The sequence below is a fragment of the Diabrotica undecimpunctata genome, chromosome 2 (assembly GCF_040954645.1).
Source record: "Diabrotica undecimpunctata isolate CICGRU chromosome 2, icDiaUnde3, whole genome shotgun sequence".
Classification (NCBI taxonomy): Eukaryota; Metazoa; Arthropoda; class Insecta; order Coleoptera; family Chrysomelidae; genus Diabrotica; species Diabrotica undecimpunctata.
Genome location: NC_092804.1, coordinates 156,819,350 through 156,843,302, shown reverse-complemented (window position 1 = coordinate 156,843,302; position 23,953 = coordinate 156,819,350). Strand labels below are relative to the sequence as shown.

Sequence of the window (23,953 nt, the reverse complement as noted above, 5' to 3'; positions counted from 1 at the left end):
AGGACAGGGTGCATGAAAAAGAAGAATATGCTAATGAATATTTCATTGAATATTACAAAAGAAATGTATACTAAATGCTATACTAAAATGATATTTTTCACACTATATTCGATTAATCTTTGTTAATGATTTGTCTTACCTTCCACTAAAATATCAGCTTTTCCTATAGGTAATTGATAATCATCAACAGGTACTTCTTCTACAGCTTGTCTATATAAAATTTTTGGTTCAAATACTAAACATGGATCTGGATCCCTAATACAACTAAGCAGGAGTCCTTTGGCTTTTATTGGTCCTCTAGGTATTACTACCTAAAAAAAGAATGATTATTAAAATACATTTCACAAGGCTAAGTTGTAAGGAATATAATATATAATGCACAACGTGGTATTTTGCCTATACATATACATATATATATATGTTACGAGCAAAGCCCGAAATTGGACAATCCTAACATTGTACACAAATTATTGTCCACTTCTAGCATTGTACCCCCAAAATGTACAATGTCCGAAATAATCAAAATAATTGTCGAAACGCTCATCGGTTCGAATCGATTATTATTGACAAGCGACACACCAAATCAAAAATTGAAAAATCGAATCGAAGAAGAAATTGTTCTACAATAGAGATATTGTTAGTGAAACATTTCAAAGCTTCAAGACACAAACCATACATACTCATACAAGAGTATGTATGGTTTGTGCTTCAAGAGATAGATACATCACTATAATATAGGGAAGATGTTTGTAAAACATTTTAGATTTTCAAGAGAGATGTATGATAATTTAAAATAATTTAATTCTACGAATCCAAAAGTCAAAAACGCTGGTTAATTATGGATTTATAACTTCAATTGATGTTTGTTTGTCGTTAATAACAAATGGGGAATAATCGTAAAAATCGATATGAATCGATATCTGATATATTATCTTAAACTTTGACGCACGGCTACTTATTGAAATTCGAACATTGTACAGCAATTCTTTTATACAAAGTCCGCCGATTATATATATTTCGGAGATTGTACAGTAAAGGGGTACAATGCTAGAAGTGGACAAGATTTTTTGTACAATGCTAGGATTGTCCAATTTCGGACATTGCTCGTAACATATATATATATATATATATATATATATATATATATATATATATATATATATATATACATATATATACATATATATACATATATATACATATATATATATATATATATATATATATATATATATATATATATATGTATATATATATATATATGTATATATATATATATATATATATATATATATATATTATGTCGGTTTAAAACGTTCCAACTTCCAATCTCCATCTCATTCTATCGTTCCATAGATCGTCCTCCAGTTCTCTTTCCCTGATTTTTTTATCAACTCCTTCTCTCTAACTTCTTCTAGTCCTTTCTGGTCTCCGCCTACCTCTTGGTTGCCATTCAAGAATTTGCCTTGGTATTCTATTCTCCGGCATTCTCCTTACGTTTCCGTACCATCTGAGTTGTGTCGTTTTGATGTCATCAACAATATTATGTGTAACCCCCATGATTTCTCGGACTCTCTCGTTTGTTATTCTGTCGCGTCTGGAGATTCCCGCCGAGCGGCGCCAGAAGTCCATTTCTGTTGCTCTAAGCATTTTCTCTGTTCTGTCTTTTAGGGGCCACACTTCGCATCCATATGTTGTGATACTTTTTATTATGGTGTTGTATATTCTTCTTTTATTTTTCTTAGAGATGTTTTTATCCAACAGTACGCTCTTCAGTAAGGCTATGCCTTTCCTTCCCTGTGTATTTCGTTCCTTAATGGCTGCATCTAATTTTCCGTCCTGAGTGACCTTTACTCCTAGGTATTTGTAGTCTTCACATAGTTGATCTCTTGATTTTCCTCTACGAGAAGGTTATGTTGATCTCCTCCGATACTCATGTACCTACACTTCCAAACCCCACTCTTCTAATAGTTTTCGCATCATGTAACTAAGGTCTTCAGAGTCCTATGTGATGATGACCTGGTCATCTGCAAAGCACAGAGTGTACAAAGTTAAGTCCATTAGTGGTATGCCCATATTAGTTCATTTTTTCTTCCATTTGTTAAGTGCTGCTTCGAGGTATATTTTGAATAATGTTGGGGATATACAGCATCCTTGTCTTAGTCGTTTAGTCACTTTGAATCCCGGTGTTATCAGAATTTCTGTTTTAATTCTGGTTGTTTGTTGGTAGTACAACGTTTTTACCGCTTCAATCAATTCTATATTTATATTTGTTTTCCCATTGCCTCCCATAATTTATCAAGCGAAACACTATCATATGCTTTCCTAAAATTGCGCTAAATTTATATGTATGATGTTATTAAATAAACCTAAAGAGAATTTGAATTCACTAATTCCACCAAAAAATAATAAGCGAATTTATAACCTTTGCATTGGGGAAAGATGAAGATAAAGCAAAGAAAGCAATATATATTAATCCGATTAGATGTATCCGAGACGAAAATGCTAGTTCACGAAAAGAATGTGATTTCAATGACGAAATTATTGTAAAAAGTAATAGTTTTAAGTACCTACGATCGGTATTACAGAGAAAGGAGAAAATAGGTGGAGATATCTGCAGTCGAGGAGAGTCAGGATAGGTGAGTGAAATCGAAGAATGCGAGTGGTGTCTTGTGTGAAGAAAAATTTTCAATGAAATTGAAAATAAAATTCTATAAACCGGATATAAAACCAGCTATATGATGTAGGGAACTGAACGTTAGACATTAAAAAAAAATGCATGTAGCGAAAATGAGAAAACTTGGTGGATGAGAGAAGTGACAAAAATGGATTAAATTAAGAATAATTATATTAGTAGAAGCATATGGATGGCACTAATTGATGCCAAAATTAAAGTTAAAAGTTCCTGAAAGAAGTAAAACCAAAGAAGACCTGGTGGCAGACGCTCAGTCAGAACAATAATGTAAATGGAATCGATCTTGAAATGACCCTAAGATAGACTCTTATGGAAAAATAAAATTAAGGAAGATTATCTTAAATAAAGAGAAAGAAAATAGAATGATGATGATGATAATTGAAATATTTGGAACATGAGAAAAAAATACTAACATTTCAATTAATGGAGATATTTAAACGGAAATGGGGTAAGAAAAAAGAATAAATAAAAAAATAGAAATTCTATGTGACGACGTAAAAATAATAATCTAAAATCGCAAAGGGTACATTATAAAGTTAAATGACAAAGCCAAATAATATCAAAATGTATACCTACTTCAGAGAAAAGTAGTGTTTAACGAAAAAAACGAGACCACGACGCAGGTTAAATAATAATTAAATGAAATTTTAAAAAACATAAAAGTAAAAGGTTGGAAAAACGATGACCAGAATAAAAGAAAATGGAAAAATAAATAAAGACATATTGCGAAGAGGTCTGATAGGATAATAGTACAATTAGTAGTGAAAATAGAAAAGAATAAATATGATTGTATGATTTGAACCTTAATGTTTAACTCCTAAGTCTTCTAGGTTTGTTGTGCTAAATAAATAAACTATTAGAAGGACTTCTATAAAAGAGATACCTATAATAGATTTGGAAATCGAAAAGTGATGGCAAATATCTGTTAAGTTTATTATTTTTTTCTCTTTTGTTAATTTGGGAAAGTGTAAATTCAATATGTTTAATGAGTAACTAACTTATACAATCTGTGATAAATTAGACAGCCATGATGATCTTAGAATATGGAATTTCTCACTTCGAAAAATTAATGGATACATATAAGGAAAGTCGAATTAATACCATACAGCCATATTTCGAGCACTGGTTGACTACGAGACAGCTTTTAATTGTATCGAATAGGTGGTTTTATATTTTATTTTCTTTTAATATTATTAAATCAAAAAATAATTATAATGTAAACGCACCTTCAAACCTGGTGTGTGGGCAAAATAGGCTTCTGGACTCTGGGAATGATATAAAGCTCCGTGACCAACAGCTCCACATGGTGCTCTTACTGTAAGTTTACCACAGTCGAATGTTCCACCTGATCTATATCGATATTTTGCTGCTTCATTTACTAACTAAAAATAAATTAACTGAAATATATAAATAGAAAAAAAAACATAATACATATCTACACAAAAAAACAATTAATAAAGATACATCTTAACAACAAGAACTCGCTTATTCACTTATAAGAATTACTGCATATTGAACGAAGATTCTATTTATAGAATATTTTTAGAATATTATAGAATATATATATATATATATATATATATATATATATATATATATATATATATGTGTGTGTGTGTGTGTGTGTATCTATATACACATTAAGTTCTCTTTAACATATTAAAGTTTTTAAGTTGTTTTGCTAATTGTTCTCGGTTTGACAGTTTTCTCCTAACATTTTTAACTGATATTTTTATTTATAACTTAGTTCGTTAATAAAAAGTGATCTTTTTTCCAAAAATAAATTTATTCGTCATTACTATTGTCCAAAAAGTGCAAAGATAATATATTGTAATTCCTTATCTTTTTATATAAACATCTACCTATACGAGCACTATTATGTCGAAAGAGTTGCCTAACTCTAAGTGTCAGTATCTAAATTAATAGGATGGGGTGATATTGTGTGTTTAAATTAAAAAGAAAATCAATCGTAGTGATTCAATATCAATGGGCCTGTAATAAAATCTGTTAGTTCAATCACAAGTACAGTTTTAGAAGGGCCGCGGCCTTTTTGCGCGGTGCTTTTTGTCCTGATTAAACTCCGATTAATAGAACAATTTTGTTAGGTCGATAACTTTAATTAGCGCTAATCCGTACTTTCATCCCCGATCAGACTTCATCAAGAGTTACCTATTGCGCGATTAACTATAACCAGTCAAAAGTAGTATGATTAACAGTCGTTTAAGGATAATTAAAGTAGAGTAAAGTGCCATAATATCGGATAGTTGCCTATTATCGGATATTTCTGTTTTAAAGAAACCTGTAATTTAATTAACAAGAAACCTATGTCCAATGTAATATGTCTACTTTAATTAAGTGCATGTGGACAGTGGATTACTAAGGTTTTTTTAATCCATAAACATAACCTTCACAACAGGTGATAATTTGCCTAATATCAGATGGTCGCATTGTCTTAATATCAGATAGCCGATATTAGCACAAAATATTTCTTAATTGTTTTTATATAGAATATCTACCTACTATCATTTCTACGTAGTTAATGTCGTGTTAACAATTACATTTTAATATTTTCGTCGACAAAAAGAAAGAATTATGCTATAATTTTTGCACTATGTCTGCTAATTTTATCTCATTTCTTACACTTTTTTTTAAATTTCAGAAATAAAATGTCATCGAAATCCAAACAAAAACGAAAAAAATGGGATAGTAACGCCATGCAATAAAATAAAGTCACCTGAAGAACTTATTCAAACCAATATGGGACGTCCACCAGTTTTTTCCAAAGAAATTGAAGCGGATTTGGTCGATTATTGCCTAGAAATTGATAGAAGATTTTACGGACTGCGATCTTCTGATATTCGAAGATTAGCCTTTCAATTAGCTATTCGGAACAATTTAAAACATCCGTTTTCAACTAATCAGAAAAAAGGAGGTTACAAATGGTTGCGTTCATTTTTAAAGAGGCATCCTGAACTAACGTTTAGGAGACCACATGGTTGTCAAGTGTCAGAATTAAAGGATTCACAGAAAATAAGAGTAAATAATTTTTTAGAAATTTTGGAATCTGTGATGGAGAAGGTGATATTCCCTGTCGAATCTATAATGTAGATGAGACAGGTATAACGTCTGTACAATCAAAGCATACCAAAATAATCACCTTAAAAGGTAAAAAGCAGGTAGGGACCGTTACTTCTGCAGAAAGAGGATCACTAGTGACTGTGGTTACCTGTATGAATGCGGCTGGTGGTTGTGTGCGCCCTATGGTCATATTTCCTCGAAAAAATATGAAGGCAGAATTGCTCAACGGCGCTCCACCAGGGCTGCCTACCATGTGTCTGGCTGGATTCAGAGTCACATTTTCACCAATTGGTTACAACATTTCATTAGCCACGTTAAACCAAGTGAAGCTGATCCAGTTGTATTAATTTTTAATTAATTGGATGATCACTTCTCCCACACGCGGAACATTGACTCGATAAATTTGGCGCGCCAAAACCATGTGGTTATTCTTAATTTGCAGACGCATTCTACTCACAAAATGCAGCCGCTTGACTTTGCTTTCATGGGGCCTCTTAAAACCTACTACTCGTAAAAAATTGAAACTTGACTAAGGAACAACCCTGGAAGAGTAGTCACCTGCTATCAAGTGTGCGAATTGCTTGGAAGAGCTTATGTAAGATGTGCTACAGCTGAAATCGCTATAAATGGTTTTCGAAAGAGTGGTATGTGCCCATTTTAATAAACACATTTTTCGAGAACACGACTTTGCCATTCACCATCAAGCGGAAGGTGACCGAGTTCCAGTTCCAAATCTACCAGAGGCTAAACAAGAAAACCAAGTAACTCCTCCGAAGCACGTAACTCCTCCAAGAAGTATTAATGCGACCAAATGTGTGGAAGATTTATCATGTAAGAACATTTCTAATAATAGAGATTCAACAGTGCGGCCACAAGATATTAGCCCTTTACCCACCACTTCATTTTACAAGTCTACTATTAAAGAAAGAAAGTCCAGAAAAAGATCCGCTGACTTGATTACGAGTACACCATACAAAGATGCCTTAGAAAGTAGTTTGTCAGAAGAGAAGAGAAATAAAAGTATATCAAAGGGAATTCCGAAATTAAAAATAGACAAATGTGAGCCTTTTAAGAAAACAAATAAAAATAAATGAAAATCTATTGCTAAGAAGACAATGACAACCAAGGTTAAAAAGAAAAGTGCTAGGAAAGATGAAGCTTTTCACAGATTGCCGGTATCCCAACAAAAAGAAGAAGGATCTCTTATCTCTTTTAAATTGTGGTATTATTCCACAAGATTACGCTCATTTTATCAATGACATTCCTGTTACTAATGAACCATTATTACCGGACGACAACGAATAGTTTTTTTAATATACAAATTTTGTTTTAATTCTTTTTTTAACACATTTTGTTATTTCATTTAAAGAAAAATGTTAAGATTAATTGTTTGTTGTTATTTGAATCAAAACCTGTGTTTTATCATCTGTTCACCGTAACATAATTTTAACCAGTTTGCCAAGTAATGGTTATGCACAAATGTGGTAAGTAACAAAGTATTTAACAAAAATATTACAAGTCATTTTTTTTAATGTTATTAATTAAACTTATATTTGACGGTCTTTTGACGTTATTGAAGATAATTTGTGATTTTCTTAGGAATTCGTGATTTAATAGAAAGGTTTAAACTTCAAACCGCTTTTTCTCAAAACAGTAACTTTAGCACTTACAACATTTGTGTGCTACACCATCGAAGTATTCTTACCTGATCAAAGGCGGGAAATATATAATCGGCAAACTGTATCTCGGCTATTGCAGTCGATCCCATTGCCGCAGCGCCTATCGCAAACCCTGCTATTCCTTGCTCGCAAAGCGGGGTATTAAAAACTCTATCCTTTCCGTATTTATCCCGTAGTCCCATTGTACACCTAAAAACACCTCCGAATCCGATATCTTCTCCAAATATAAGGGCAGAGTCATCAGTCTTTAGTGCAGTGTCTAGGGCGTTATTGATAGCTTGGAACATATTCATTTTCGTAGTTTCACCTAAAAAAAATTTAAACAAATTCTAATATAGGGTATAAACCACCATAGGTTGGGCAATATTTGAGAAGGAAATCAAAAAACAGAAAATGTGGATATGAAAGATCGCAAAGTTTAGAAACTTATAAACTTTGCGATTTATATGTCTCTATCTTTCTACCTCCCTCTTCTATCTATCTTAAAGTATTAAAATATGTTGACAATTAGAAATCTGCAGGATGAATTTCTCCTAAAACCCGTTGCAAAACACCACAGTTTATAAACTGCAGTGAACGACATAAGCATGCAAGATACAGAAAACTGACAAAAGTTGTACGTGCAGAACTTGAAATAACTTAACTAAGAAATAACACGTATTTTTCTAGTACTAATAATTATTATTACTAATGATATTAATATGATGAAATTAATAATATTAATATGATGAATAATGAAATTAATACTAATGATATTAAGAATTATAACACAGATTTCAATGTTCTCCTTTTATCCTTTTATTTTCATGTTTTCAAATTGCTATTAATTCTTGCTGTTTGTGATCATACGTGATAATATCTCTATGCTGGTGTTATTATAAATCGAATTTCCGCTTAACCGATTTTATATTTATTGATATTTAACATGCATATTTTCATCTTTTTGAGTTTTTTTTCTCTTTTTTAATATAGATTTTGTTTTTTGTTTTTGCCTTTAGAGGGGTCTTCTATTTAAACGTGTACGAACTCATAACTTTACAGCCCCCCATAAAATTATTAGATCCTCCGAGATATAGCAAACTGATCACCAGTATCCTTTGGAGACTTATAAACTCATCACCGCATATAAGTGAACTCATCACCAGCATTTTTGCCCCAAGGCCATTGTTCCTAATGTGGAAAATTGCCTGTTACATGTTAAAGTGTTAATCTATTAAATTCAGTAATTATTTTAAGCAAATTGCTTTAAAATTTAACTGATATATTTATATCGGGTGTCTCCCGGTGAATGGCCTATTAGGCGTTTCTACCAACGTAAACAGATTTGAGATTTGAAAATTCAGCTGCATAAATTTATGGTAGTGAACATTTTAATGAAAACATTTTTGAGCATGTGCTATTTCCGGTTATATTGGAAAAAGTCCCCAACTTCGTTGTTTTATTTGCATTTCAACTTATATTATTCTTTCAAATTATAAAACCCGTTTGCAAGCCTCTTCAAGGTATGGTTCCTCCCTTTTTGGGGGGCCAGTTTGAATTGGGGAAAAATAAATACCGTCGAGTAGGAAGACGAGTGGATTGCTAAGAAGCGGAAGTCAGAATTTTAGGATTTTGTTAGAAGTTGTTAGCCATAGCTTATTGAGGAAGTACCTTTGCATGTTACTAGCTGTACTGTGGGAACGGCTCTCAGATCAGAATTTTTGGCATGAAGCTTATTAATATCTGCGGCAACATAGTGAAACCACTTCTAGGGTGTCGAAGTACTCTCAGGAGCATCAAGAAGTTCGTTTCCAGTCAGGTTGAGAAGTTTGGCTGGTAGGAATGTAACTTTCTTTTTGGGGAGCCTGGTGAGTATCTCCGCTAGTCGATGGAATGTAGTCTTTAGGACTTTTTTTGCTCTGGTGTTGGAGCTTTCTATTTTGCGTTGAACGTACGTTTTGCCGAGAGAACGGATTCTGCTCTCTATTGTGGAGATGTTGACAAGTTGGTGGATTAATGTCGACGGATAATCTGCACATTTTCCCATGATTCTTCTTAGTATTTTTCGTTTAGTTGCCATTATTACAATAATTTGAAAGTGGTTAAGGGATTACATAGAGAATCGCCCTCTACTCAATTATTGGCCTTATGTGTGTCTTAAATGTGTGCAGGAGATTTTGTGTTGAGTGCTACCGAATTTACCAGACATTGCTTCTAGGAGCTTAGCTCTCCTTCTTACCCAGTCTAGGGTGTGTTTTATATCAGTGTCCCAGCTGAAAGGGAGTCTTTCTCCGTAGAACACTATTTGGTTGCCTTTCTCTTATATCAGAGTGTTCCTAGATATCTGAAGAGGATGACTTAAGTTTTTAAAGGATAGAGAGTAACTCTCCATGTATTGCACCATTTAACTATTTTATCTAATTGAGCTTGGGCCTTATTAAATACAGAGCGCATTCTCCACGCACCATCAACGGTGCCTGAGGAAAGCAGTGCAATATCGTCGGTCTGTAATAGGCCGAATTGGGTATTATTTACGGGGTTATGGAGATCCCTGTTGTAAACTGTATAAAGTATAGGAGTTAAAATTGTGCCCTGGTGTACTCTAACCTGTGTAGTGAATAGTGTGATAAATTTATCTGCGATTTTAACACGGATGATCCGATTGGACCGGTAGGAATGTATGGTTCTTAGAAATGTAGTTGGCAGTCCAGCACAGCGGTGTTTTTCAATTAAGCCTGCATGCCAGACCTGATCGAATACTTCCTCAACGTCCAGGGAGATGCCTGACAATTTTGTCTTCTTCATTTGCTGCTTCAATCAATGCATTTTGTGTGGACTGTCCAGCACTGAATCCAAATTGAAAGTTAGGGATGATATGGTTTTCTTCTAGGAATTCTATAAGTCTTTCCTTAAGGATCGTCTCGGAGACTTTACCTAGATTATTTAGAAGTGATATTGGTCTATAGGATTTAGTGCTGTTTAGAAGTTTCCTTAGTTTGGGAATCATGATTGTACTGGATACTTTTCATGGAATAGAAAAGTACTTCAGTAAAAGGCATGCATTGATAATGTTGGTAAACTATATTATATTCAGTGGAAAAAGACCTCAAAAACTTTTGAAACTTTCTGAAAATGAGCTAAAACAGTTCTTAGGACCCTGTATTTATATGTTAATAGTGCAATTGCCGAACGCTAGAAGTTATTGAAACTCATGAATCATCATTGATCTCAGATGTTATGTCATGCAATAGATGGGAAGAGATAAAACGTTTTTTTACATTTTGCGAACAATAACTATGCTGTTGCTGCCGGTAATCCTGGATATAAGGCGTTTGTTCTTAGTGGCGTCAGTGGATTTTCCTACGATTATGAAATTTTGTAGGAAGCCAAACTTATGTTGTACCCGATGGTTTTCCTGATTTAGAGGTAAGTTCAAATGTGGTTCTTCGGCTAACACAAACAGTTCCAAGACTTATAAATCACAAAATATTATTTGATAATGGTTGCAAAAGAGGCCGAATTAAAAAAGAACGACCGAGGAGCTATGGTAGAAAAAGTCGCCACAATTGATGGTACAAAAATATCTGTTATATGGTGTGACAACAAATTTGTAAACATTTTATCAACATATGCTGGGAGTATGCCAACAGTTGAAGTTAAACGGTTTTTGAAAAAGGATAAGACACATATAATGGTTCCATGTTCAAAAGCTGTAATGATCTACAAAAAAATATATGGGGGGAGTAGATCTCCTGGATTCAAGTTGGCATATTATAGGATCAAACTCAGATCCAAAAAATGGTACTTGCGTATATTTTTCCATATTATTGATTTGATGACTGTCGATGCGTAGATTCTTTGGAGAAGAAGTGACAATAAGCATAATAATTTAGCTCTGGCAGATTTCAAAATTCAAAAAAGAAGTGGTCCAGCAACCGATATTTCAATGCAAGATGTACAAACAGATGGATATTGTAATAAACGAGGATTGAAGCTAAGGGAGGCTTGGCACTGTCACCACTGCAATATCCCCTGTGTTTAAAGGAGATTTAGCTGTCCGAGCGAATTTGAGGCATACTGGTCCACTAGTTCGAATAGGTCGTGATTTCGCATTCGCGGATTTACAAGAGGGTAGGAAAACAAACAGGATAGGGACTGAAGGGTACTCCGATGTAGGCCCTGTACAGAGTCAGAGGTTATTGACTTGCGTTAGAAGCCGGGAAGATGTACAAAGCAAAAATGTGTTCTCTTCTTGTCTCTATCTAACGGTAAAAAAAACAAGCCACTTCCAACTTACTATGTATTCAAAAAAACGTAAATTTACAACTACTACACAAGATGTACAAGAAAGCTAGTATTGGATATCAGTTTTTGCGAAGGGAGACGAGAAGAGATTTTACTAAGGGAGTTAAAAGGCGGACAACCTACTATTAATTGTTCCCCAAATGGTTAGTAAATATTGTTCGTTACCTTAGCGTACTTAGGCCCTAGCTAACGAATACGCCTTGTAGTCCAAACTGGAACTCAGGAACAGTCTGGATAAATGCTGGAATTCACTGTACGTTATGACGGTACTGAGCGAGACGAAAAATTCGTATTTTGTAATCTCTACCTTCCGTCGAACACGAATATTACGATAATTGAGCTGAACGCTTGCCGAGAGATATTCTGTCCCGCGCTGACTGCCGACTCCGACTCTGACTGCCTGGCTCGGTCGCCAGAACTTTCCTACCTCTTGACCAACTTCTTTTTGTTTTTATCTACTGCCAACTCGTACCCTAGATTCTTTGTCACGTCCGAAGTGGAGCTTTGTTTCTACGTTTTCGCTGATTATGACATCTACTCCATGTGTTAAACTGGATCACCCATGTAAAAAAACTTCTTACTCAGCTCAATTCTTATCACTGCTTAACAATTCGTTCCTTGTATTATTTTCCAACAAGGTCTAAAGTGTCGTAATTTTTTTAAACATTCGGGCTTGTGTCAAAACTAGGTCAATTGTTATTCTTTATTTTTAATTTGAAATGTATACATTAAACTGTGTCGAATTTATTCTTATTAATTTGGATATTGGAATATTATTTAATTAATTTTAATTATTCTTTTCTAGGCTAACTACCCCTTATTTTGTGTCTTTTATTTACTTGCTATGTTGACTTGTACATATCGGCTAACTGATTAACGATTGCGTTTGGGGGTGGGGTTGTTTCCCTTGGGTATGTGGCTGATACATTACAGGTAATCTTCCATTATGGTGTAGTGAAAGGCAAAGATGCAAATATCCCTGTGGTTCAAAAAGCTTCATAAAATGCGAGAAGGGTAATTTTTTTTTGCTTAAACGATTATAGAAATTGTTTTTACAACTTTTATACTGAATAATTATTTTAATTAGAACGTAATGAACGTCATTTTTTTAAATTATTTTACTTGTTGAATCTTTTTTAATGCATAGTGTGACATATATGACACAAAAAAAGTTAAAAAAAATCGGTTGCCTGTTAAGTCGGTTTTACGGGCGAAGATTTTACGTGACAACGTCTTTTTCTCGGTAGAATATTTATTGATATGAATATTATTAAATTGCACAATAGTTGTTTGCAGTTGAAACGCGCTGTTTCTTCTCAATCGACTGAATTACGATTGATTGCAGAGTGATTTAAACTAATAATTTACTTAACACTATCAACATTTGTCAATAGTATGACATAACCTATAAACTCAACTTTTCTCAAGTTTCTCAACTTTTGTGTCAATCTAACAATTAATCAATCAATCATAGTTTACGATAATGAAATATTAGTGTACAATTATTTACCTTTATTGTTGTAGTTGTTGTAAATGACGAATCTAAGCACTCCACATTTTCACTACAGACACAGCTGACGATACTTTAACCACACGTGTGAACTTGTATTATGACGCTTTCTTGGTTTTCCAACGCCAAGAACGCTTGAGAAAGACAGAGACACAAGCACGCACCGATTCAACGCGCCTAATTCTCTAGTGCTGCGCGCGCAGCGGACCGATCATGTTTGAGTGGGAGAGAGACGCAAAGCATTCGCCGGTCCGGCGGGCCTCTCTCTCGTTCGGTGACTCATCGTAACAGACGTGAGCGGGCGTTACACTTTTTCATGAGTGACTCCGAGCCACAACCTAATTTAAGACGTTGTCACGTCAAAAATTAATCAAGTATTTTTTTTAATATTTATACCGTAATCTTGAAGTCAAGTTTATAATCATAGATTTAAAAAAAAATTTTAAAAATAAAAAATCATGCAATAAGAGATTAATTTTATAGACTCTTTCAAAATATTACATACATTGCATTATAAAAATCTATTATAATTCAATTATTTTGATCGATTATATAGAAAATTTCAATTCCTTTATGTTTATTCGGTTATGTTTGAATATTAACACTAATTAAACTATCTTTAATATATTTATAAAACCTTTCACAACCAAATAGTTATTACTTGTAAAAACAATTGGGAAATTATGATAACTACGTCATAACTACTGATAAAACAGTAAGTTACAGAAACATTAAATGAGTTAACAACTATAGCTTATTAACATATGCAATTTTTCGTTTCATAAATTAGCATATAATATACGAACACAAAATACTTGACTGAGTTAATGATGTTCAAAAAACAAATAAAGTGTTATTTGAATAAATAGAACACATGTGTATATCTCCACCATAATGCAGGTTTTAAATTTTGTTTGGAAATAATATTTGTCTTCCATAAATAATGGGTAAGGGGAAAAAACAAACGATATCCATTTTATAAGAATTTCAGGTAATCAGCTTATTATGTTGACAATATCCGGTCCCAAATACGTGCTAAATTGTACGGGAATTACATCAACGGTGTCCAAATAACAAAGCATTAGAAAATACCTATACTAAATAAAAACCAACGTTGTCTAGCAACGACCGTTAACCAGGCTTGATAATCTTCCATGTTTGGTTCTTTTCGCCGCAGTTTGTGTCGAGATGAGTTCGAGTGAAGAGTATTTGTGTGACGATCTTTAAAAAAAACAAGAAACGAAAGAAAATTGGCCGAGCTGCAGATGTAATGAAAAAGTTGAGGTTGCAGTTTCACAAGTGTTTTGAAAACACTACTGCTCAAGAGACGCAAAACATGCTTAACACATTCAATCAACTACGATGAATAAATGCTCACAACTTTTATTTAGCTGGCTTGATTGCTGTATTGCCAGTTATAAGACTAAGGTCACGACAAATCGATGGAGAACAACATCATGATGCTACCTACCTCTACAGAGTACGAGTGAAGAGGGAAAACGTAGAAGAAATATCTGTCTGCAGTAGTGCCATTACTACAATGCATGGTATCACTAGATCTAAGTTGGTTCATATTCAAACCTCACTGAAAACTTCCGAAATTGCTCCTGTTGACAAAAAAGGAAAGCATTCTTCAAAACATCGTCAGTTAACTTCTGATTTGAGTACCCAGATTAAGCTACATATTGCTTCATTTCGGTGCAGGTTGAGTTATTATATCATTCACGACAAAAAAGTGTATTTAAGTGAAGAGTTGAATATTATGAAAATGTTTCAAACGTTTAAAAAAAGTATCCTGCTGCATCTGTTTCGTATGACACCTACCAAAATATTTTTAATAGCAAGTTCAACATTTCATTTGGATACCCTAGGACAGATACCTGTAGCAAGTGTGATGAGTTTAATGAAAAAATCAAGACTCTTCATTCTATTGATGATGCAGCACAGATAAAAGCTCTATCTACAAAAAATAAATTGCACAAAATTCGTGCCCAAGTTTTTTATGAGAGAAAACGAGCTGCCCGAATAAAAGTTAGGAGAACTTTTGAATATGAATCAATCGCCATGGACTACCAGAAAAACATTTTGCTACCCAACATCAGCACTAATGATGTTTATTATGGAATACAACTTTTTATGTTTTCGTTTAACATTCACGTACTATCTTCAGGAAAATCCTGTTTTTTTACATATCCTGAATATGTGTCAAGGAAAGCATCCGACGAGGTATCATCGTTTCTGTTATTCTTCATTTTCAACGAACTACCAACAGAAATCCGTCATCTTTACATTTTCTGCGACTCAGTTGGCAGACAAAATAAAAATTTCACGATTATTTGGTTACTTCATTACATTGTCCACGATATAAAGCGTCTAGATACTATTCAAGTCACATTCCCCATCAGAGGACATTCGTATCTAGAATGTGATAAAAATATGGGCTTGATAAATTTGAAGAGTAAGATGGAACTACCAGTAAATTGGATAAATAAGTTACAAGATGCAAGGAAAAAGCCGGAACCGTTCAAAGTTATAGACGTGAATCAGAAATTAACGAAACAGGCGACTACTCTTCTGCAAGAAAAATTTATTCGTAAGTGTCCAATAGCTCTGTATACCGAACCTGTACTACCAAAAAACTTATAATGACATTTGGGAAATCAATCAAATATCAAGTAGATCAATAAAATCTGGTGAAAAATGTAAGATGGCGAATTTGAGCTACCAAGTCGAACATACTATGAACGATTACCAATTTCCCAAGCTAAATTTATCGATTTACAAGTGTTAAAACGGTTTTGTCTTTCAAATGCTAAATAATTTTATGAAACATTGCTATACAAATGAAAAATTTCTATGTAAGCTTTTGTCGAAAATGGACATTGTTGGTTTTTAACAAGTTATTTGTGACGTTAAAGTGTTTTTTTATTAATTCAACTACAATCTAACAATCTTAAGTTAAAATTATTTTATTTAGATATTAACAAAATAGCAATAAACTACCTAAAAATATTTTCATGCAGTTTTATTTATTTCTAAGATCGTAACAAGCAGTTTGGTAACGTTAATTAACTTTTCTCTGTAAGTTACTTTTGTGACATCGTTTGTTTTTCCCCTTACGCTTCAAATATATTCGATAATATTGGAAGAAAAGGAGATCCAATTGTTAGACTAAAATTTTGTTTACTTATAGAAATAGTAAATAATTATAAATTAAAATGCCCTAAGAAAGTAGCTTCAGAATAATAATATTAACTATTTTAAGAGATTTTAAATCAACAAAGCAATAAGTAACGCTATCAGAAAATAAACAATTTAGTATCCGCTGTATTAACAAATTCTATTATGATTTTAATAATTGGTAAACACACCAATAGACAATATACTACATGTAACAAAAATTAAATAGTTACAATAAAGGTCAGACATACTGAAATCACAACGAATAAGAATAATGTAAGAGAATAGAAATAAACAAACAGAATCACTTGTATTCTAGATTAAGTATTAGGCTAAATAACCAGAAATGTTAAGTCAAGGATGATTGGATAAACAAATAAAGAAACAAATGAAATGAAAAAAAGTGTATAAAAGAGAAGAGAAGATTACATGCAGAGGAACAATTTTTGAAAGATGCAAGACAGTAGCTTAGTAGTTAGGTATATAGTTGTTACCAATAAATAATCTACATTTTTATTAACTTCATGTTAAATAATGATTACATACATACAATAATTTTTATTTCACCGTTGTTAATTAATATCCACAAACATCTTAAGATTGACGTAGTATTGATGATAGATATTTTTAAGATAGGTATAATATTTTTAAGATATATAAAAAATTATTTAAACTTACCTTTGACTGGACTATTTGCGTCAGGCGTGTAAACGAAATGACTACTTCTTTTATTCACTAACCCATTTAAAACTCTAATTTCCGTTTTCAAAGGTCCTAAGCACTTAACACACAGTTTATTCAAAGACATTTTTACTAAGATAAGAACTCTCTGCGTCCCCTGCTCAAATGTCAAGTAACTCGCTTGTAATGAAATCTCTTACCAAACGCAGCGACTACTACTATCAAGTTGATAACACAAGCTTTGTCAAGCAAGTTACTTATATTAACCTTGATAAACTCATCATCATAATACCAATTAATAAAAAATTTTAATTAACTTTTGTGCGGTACCTATGTAGGTATACTCCGTTTATTGTTTTAGCAGGTAAAAGTGGATTATAATTAAGAAGGCACTTCATTGTTCTCGTCCTAAATGCCTACTGCAGATCGTTGTAAATTACGAGGGAGACTTGATAAGTAAGAATATTCTTGTAAATATTTCTGTCATTTTATTGGAATCTAGTTATTATTAATTACTTTCAATTTATGGGGAAAATTGTGCTTAGAATGCCTTCTTAAATACATTTTTAATACAGGCATACACACACACACACACACATGTATATGTGTAACATATTACACACGGTAATATTATTTCACTCCTTATTTTTAGATTTTTTATATAGTCTAGTCGTCAGATATTTGACCCTTACAAATCGTACGAACAAGCTAAATTTTGCTGAGAATGTCAAAAAAGTTTACCACTTTTAACTTAAGGCTTGGAAACGGAAAAATGGATCAAATAAAAAATGTAGCTGAGATACTTTTTAACAAAAATGTTTATTACCACTTTTGTGTAGAATAAATCGTACTCTCAGAAACAATGCTTTTCGTTGTTTCAACAAAACGAAATTAATTTTGTATCAACTCGACAGTAAAAGTTCGATATCTTTTGATTATAAGATCTTATCAAAACTAAACCTTATAAACCAGTTAAATCTTATAATGTAATGTTTATATATAAGTGAAGAAAATTTGTAAATAAACAACGAATAGTTTCAACCAGGGTGATTTTGGAAGAGTGAGTTTGTTACTTTTTGGGTCACAAAAAATATAAGTGGACTTTATTTTTGTTATAACTTAACTTAATTTTTATGCAAATCACTTTTACCAGCGATAGGTTTATCGTTTGAAAGGTTTTCTTAATCATATGTTTGGATTTTTGTATTCGATGAATAAAAGTCTACTTTCAAATAGACATAACTTGTTAATAATTTTATATTGATTCTAAAAAAACCAATCTCTTTATTTTATAAACTTCATTTTATATCTTAACAGTTTTCCCGATCAAATGTAATTTTTTTGGAGTCATTCGCGAAAAACTGTTCAAAGTCATTATTTTTTGCTGTGTAATTTGTAAACATTCAGTTACGAGTAACTCAAAAAATAATGACTTTTCGAAAAAACTCTAAAGAACATTTTTGTCTTAGAATTTACTATTCTAGCAATGTAGCAATTTAGTTGTTGTTTATAAACAATTTCCCCCTCCGGCTCCGAGTTGAAGTGGTAACCAACCCCACAGGAAAAGCACATATTGGCATAGGATAGATTTTGATCTTTGAGCTATTTTTTACCTACTGTAAAAATTTCAAGCAAATCCTTGCATATAAAAAGAATCCTGAGCAGAAAACCGTTATATTCTGGACTATTAATAGCAGAGCATTAAAAAATGGTCAGTAGTCAATGTCAACAATAACATTTTTGGCAAAATTACCTAGAATTTCTACCTTCAATATCGGTCATAAACTTTCTCGTAAACTTTCTGATTATCATTTCTTAGAATGATTTTATAATGTATAGTCGGACTTTTTCTTGGCAGGTATAAAATAAAGATTAAGAATTAAATACGGGAATATAATTATAGAATTTGTTTTCATTGTATGTAAGGCCTACAATTTATTAATTTTTCTATGTTTTTTTTTAGTTAAATTTGTGTCTCTTAAAAAGCAGCAATGATGTCTCTGAAACGTTACTCTACAGAAAAATTTGAAAATTATCACGGAAAGTGGAAAATACGGAACTACCGCACAATACTTGGCGGACAAGTTTAAACACAAGCACAATAGTAGTACAAGTAGTAATACTAATTTACGTTACAAGACTGGAAAGGGGTGTTTTCGGGTCGAGGCAGGCAGCTTCCAGAGTCCTGAAAACCTGGGAAGACCTAAGACACACTAATTTTCGATCGCGTGACGTACCAATATTTTTTAAATCCGATATTTTGATGTAAACATAATTCTTTATGTTATTTTATATAGTAAAGTGATTAAGACAGTAAAACTAGATACTGGATACAACTGATAAGCTTGATAAACAACAAATTAAAAATCAACTGTCCCTTCATAATATATCGGATATATCGGAACGATGTTATCATAATCATGAAATCAAAGTAGACTGTATTATCAAACAGCGATTGAAAAATAGGAATCACAAAAAGCTTTTGCCGGTCCCGAACGTCTATTTTCTGGCCTTGACCGACTAAATCTTATTTAGTGGACAAAAAACTATCCAGAAAGTGTACCTATACTAAAAAAATGATATGATATTCTCAAAAATAAAAAACTTTTTGAAGAAGAAGGCGTTAATGCAAATCGAAAACAGAAATTCCCAAAAACCAGCAAGACTTGTTGCAAAACTACAAATATTCCAATATCGGAACTATTGATAATAGAAAAAGCTTTAGAAGTACTCGAAAATTTAAAAATGAACGATTTTAGGACTTTAAATGTCTTCATGCAAAAGTTCTGGAAAACAAACGATATAAATTTAAAACAAATTTTGGTGACTCCGCTGACATGGATGCAGTAAGTTTTAAAGATTGGAAAATTACGACTATGTTGCTTTTTTTCTTGATATTTCCCTGTATAGTTGGATTAGTTCCTTGCATAAATAACCTAGACGACCTTAAATAATGTACATTTCTATCCACCTCTTTTTATACACACATGACGCTACCCTGCCTTCAATTTTAAAGGCAAATATTGTAATAAAGATTTGAAGTTCTTAAATTGCATTGATTATAGTTTATTTTTATGAACGAGAGAGTAATTAGCATAATTTTAACTGGTAGCTCCGACCACTCCATGGGCGTGCTCAAGATTAATTGAAAAATTACTTTGAATAATTGTAAAAAATAAATGAATTATTTCAGTGTTATAAAGTGTTATGTGTATGTAAACAAAAGTGACCTCTTTTATCACACACTATATTAGAACTGACTGGCCTACATTAAAAAGGGTTTTAAAAAATTCACATTTTTTTTAATTTTTAAAAATTACAAAAGAGAAAAGGAGTTTTTAAAACCGTCTAAGGTATGTTAAATAGATGAATAAAAATATTAATATAAAACTTACAGCTACTTGTTACAAATCCAAATCAGATTCAGAAGATGAACTTTCAGAACCAAGATTTATAATAACTGGCTCGATCATTTTATCAGTAATATTGTCCAGCTTCCACATTTTTTCCTCTTCTTTAATAGTGTGATTTACTGCCTTTTCCCAGTTTTCAGGTTTTACATTATTTACGGCCTCCAAAAACAACTGTTTAACATCATGAATTTTAAAAGTGGTATTTTTTCTTGAAACTTCACTCTTTATCTGTGCCCATACCAGTTCAATCGGGTTTAATTCACAATGATATGGTGGGGATCTAAGTACTGTCATTCCACGATTTTTGTCAATTTCATCAATTTCGTATTTTTTAAATTTTTCTTTATGAAGGGCACACAACGAATAAAGTTCCTTTCTTATAGATCCGGGATGGTACGTAATATTTTTTGAACTCAGCCAATTCTGCAAGTCTTTTTTTAACCACTTGGTTGTGGGCAGTCCTTCTATAAGTCTGGAGTGATAACTTGCATTATCCATTACTATTACACAGTTCTTAGGAAGAAGATCTATCATTTGTTCGAACCATTCTTGAAAGACATCAGCGTTCATGTCTTCATGGTAGTCACCGGTACGAGTTGATTCAAAAGTTAATAAACCACCTTCAACAAAACCGTCTGAACTGCCAATGTGTACTATTATCAGCCTGCGTCCCTTTCCTGATGGTGGGTTTAAACCAGTAGATAAGTTATTTACAAAAGCGTGCCTTTGACTTGTAACAGTTTCATCCTGCCAAAATTTATTTGGTGTATGACCCTCGTTGATCCATGTTTCATCAAGATAAAATATTTTTCTTTTTTGGTTTCTCATTTCCTTTATGGTTCTTAGAAAATGTCTTCTCCATATGACAATATCGCTTCTTTCTAATAAAATAGACTTTCTGGGATTCTTTTTGCAGCGGAAGCCTATTTCTTTTAAAAGTTTCCATAACGTACTTCGACTCATTTCTGGGTAATCCTTATCATCTCGAACTGAGACAAGAACTTTATCCAATGTTGGAAATTCTTGTCTAAAGAAGAATTCATGCACTTTCCGTCGAAGTCCTTCTTTAAAATGATATTCTATTTGAAATTTTGGTTTCCCTGGAGCATTACGTGGCATTTGAAAACTACCACATTTCTCTTCTTTAATAACTCTGTAAATCGTAGATTTCCCAACACCAAGTGTACTGCTAACTAACTCAACGGTCTCGTCAACACTTTCACATAAACGTTTGTCTGTAAATGATTTAAAACAATTAAATATTAATGTTTTTTCATTAACTGTTAGAGGACCAATTTTTCGGCGTTTACACGGCACTTCCAAATTTTCCATAACACTAGTATACACAATAAACTGCACCTTGCAACTGAAGTACCTACTTTTAGTGAACTGTTAAGAATTTTGAATACGCCACTTGGACCTTCCTATATACAAAATGGAAAAACCCACTATCACATTTTCTGTGGAATAAGTTTAGAAGGTAATTATCTAGTCAATTACTGTCGTAGATTCCTGGAATTAAAGAATTAAATGTTTGATTGTTGAAACCCTTACTTCGTGGAATGCACTCATTTCAGATAAAATAAAACGTTTTATTTTATCTAAAGAATTAAACTTTATTTTGCAAATAGGTAGGTACTTATTAAACTTTTATTGGTTATATATAACCAATAAAATAAACATCTTACATTTCTTGCAAATTCATTAGTACCTGTTAACCTCCATCACTCCGACACTGGCAACCTTATTTAGGGATTAGTAACCCTCACAACTATTGTATTCTATTCTGCTCCAACCTTTATACCTGGTGGTCATACTCAATTTAAAATTGTTTTCCTATATACTTCTGTAAACTTGTTGACAAATATCTGTTTTTCATTGAGTCACCCGTATCAACAGTTTAGGGATTTCCATACATAATTTATTGTTTTATTACTCTCTCATACATAAAAATACACTATAGCACATAGGTTCGGAAATCCAAATATGTGTTCAGTTTTATTACACTCAGGGAAGATTTCATCTTCATACTTTTATCGACCTTTGTAGTGCAGAATAGGTAATATTTCTGTCTTTGAGTTTCTGTTTCATTCCATCTTTCAAAATAGTCTTAGTGTGGTCGAATCAAAAATATTCACGTACTTTCTAAATACCATAATACAACAGCACAAAATCCATATTTAGCCGAGGTATAAACATCCTGCAAATATCTCAGATATAAAATAATTAAGTAAAACCTTATCTGTAGACTGTATGTAATACTAGAAAACAATTAAGGTTGGATCCCTCCTGTCTTTCCATATTCCATATTTCTGAATGTATTCCTAATAGTCCTTATTGATGATCCCTCGTACTTCATTTGACTTTGAATGCGTAATCGGATTTACTACTTACGGTAATAAAAATTTTTGAATATCCGTTTTTGTCGACAGAGTCAGAATATAAATAATTCCCGAAGCGAGCAGATAGTATTTGAAGAGATACTCAGACAGATTTTCGTTGTCCAAATATTAAGATTAATTCAACCTATTTAAATCTCTTAGGGATTAAAAACGGTACAACATTATAATAGTTTACATTTAAAATAAGAATATTCTAGGAAAGGATAATCGGTTCTCGGTTTCGTTGAACAATTACTTATGCTTGTTTTCAGGAAAACGATATCTCCTATCCTTCATACTCCACAAGCGCGAGTGAGACAGTTTTGGTATCATAATATAATTTTTTCTATCAAGAAATATTAGAATTAATTGAAATACTGAAGTCAAAAGCAATGGCGGCTTCATTATTCTTTTAAACTACCAATCTTTACATCTATCTTTACTGCCGACCTTTATGTCATTAAAAGAGCTCTAATTTACGCGGTTGAACAGACCTTTCGAGACTTTAGGATCAGATTCTTTATCTGCTCTTGGGGCAATATCACAACCAATAACCAAAAAACATATCAATTAGTTGTTATTCCATATTAAGAAGTTATTCGCTCGATTTAAATATAATAGCAACCAACCACTTGGTCTTTATCTGGGTAAAAGGACATGCCAGATTCAAAAATAATAAGGTAGTGGATAAAATGGCAAAAAATTCGGTAAATTTAAATAAAATAGAAAATTTAATAATCTTCAGCGAAAACTACATGGGAATAAGCGTAATACCATCAATAGTAAGATTGTATGGGAAGATACTGTGAGAAAGGATAGAGCAAGCGATAAAAGGCAAAATCGGGGAGGATCAGGCAGGCTCCACGGAAAGAAGATCATGCATAGACCACATATACACACTGGAAGAATTGTTGGTAAAGAAAAAAGCAAGAAATAGAGATATACATTTGACATTTGACTCTGTATAAAGAAAATAAAGTGTCCATTAAAATGGGAACATGAATCATAGGAGACTTTACCACAACAAAAGGGCTCGTGCAGGTTTGTTCCAC

At 32.6% G+C, this 23,953-nt stretch overlaps 1 protein-coding gene across 1 annotated transcript in view; it reads right to left on the bottom strand.

Annotated features, from left to right (window-relative positions):
• The window catches only part of BckdhB (Branched chain keto acid dehydrogenase E1 subunit beta), a 40,491-nt gene extending 23,106 nt beyond the window's left edge, over positions 1-17,385 (bottom strand). The window contains exons 1-4 of the mRNA XM_072523842.1: positions 17,105-17,385; positions 7,479-7,759; positions 3,922-4,077; positions 140-311 (exon numbers count right to left, since the gene is read on the bottom strand). Of these exons, the coding sequence (XP_072379943.1) occupies positions 140-311; positions 3,922-4,077; positions 7,479-7,759; positions 17,105-17,234 (739 nt within the window). The 5' untranslated portion in view covers positions 17,235-17,385. The remainder of the gene's footprint in view (positions 1-139; positions 312-3,921; positions 4,078-7,478; positions 7,760-17,104) is intronic.
• Between the last annotated feature and the right edge of the window lie 6,568 nt (positions 17,386-23,953).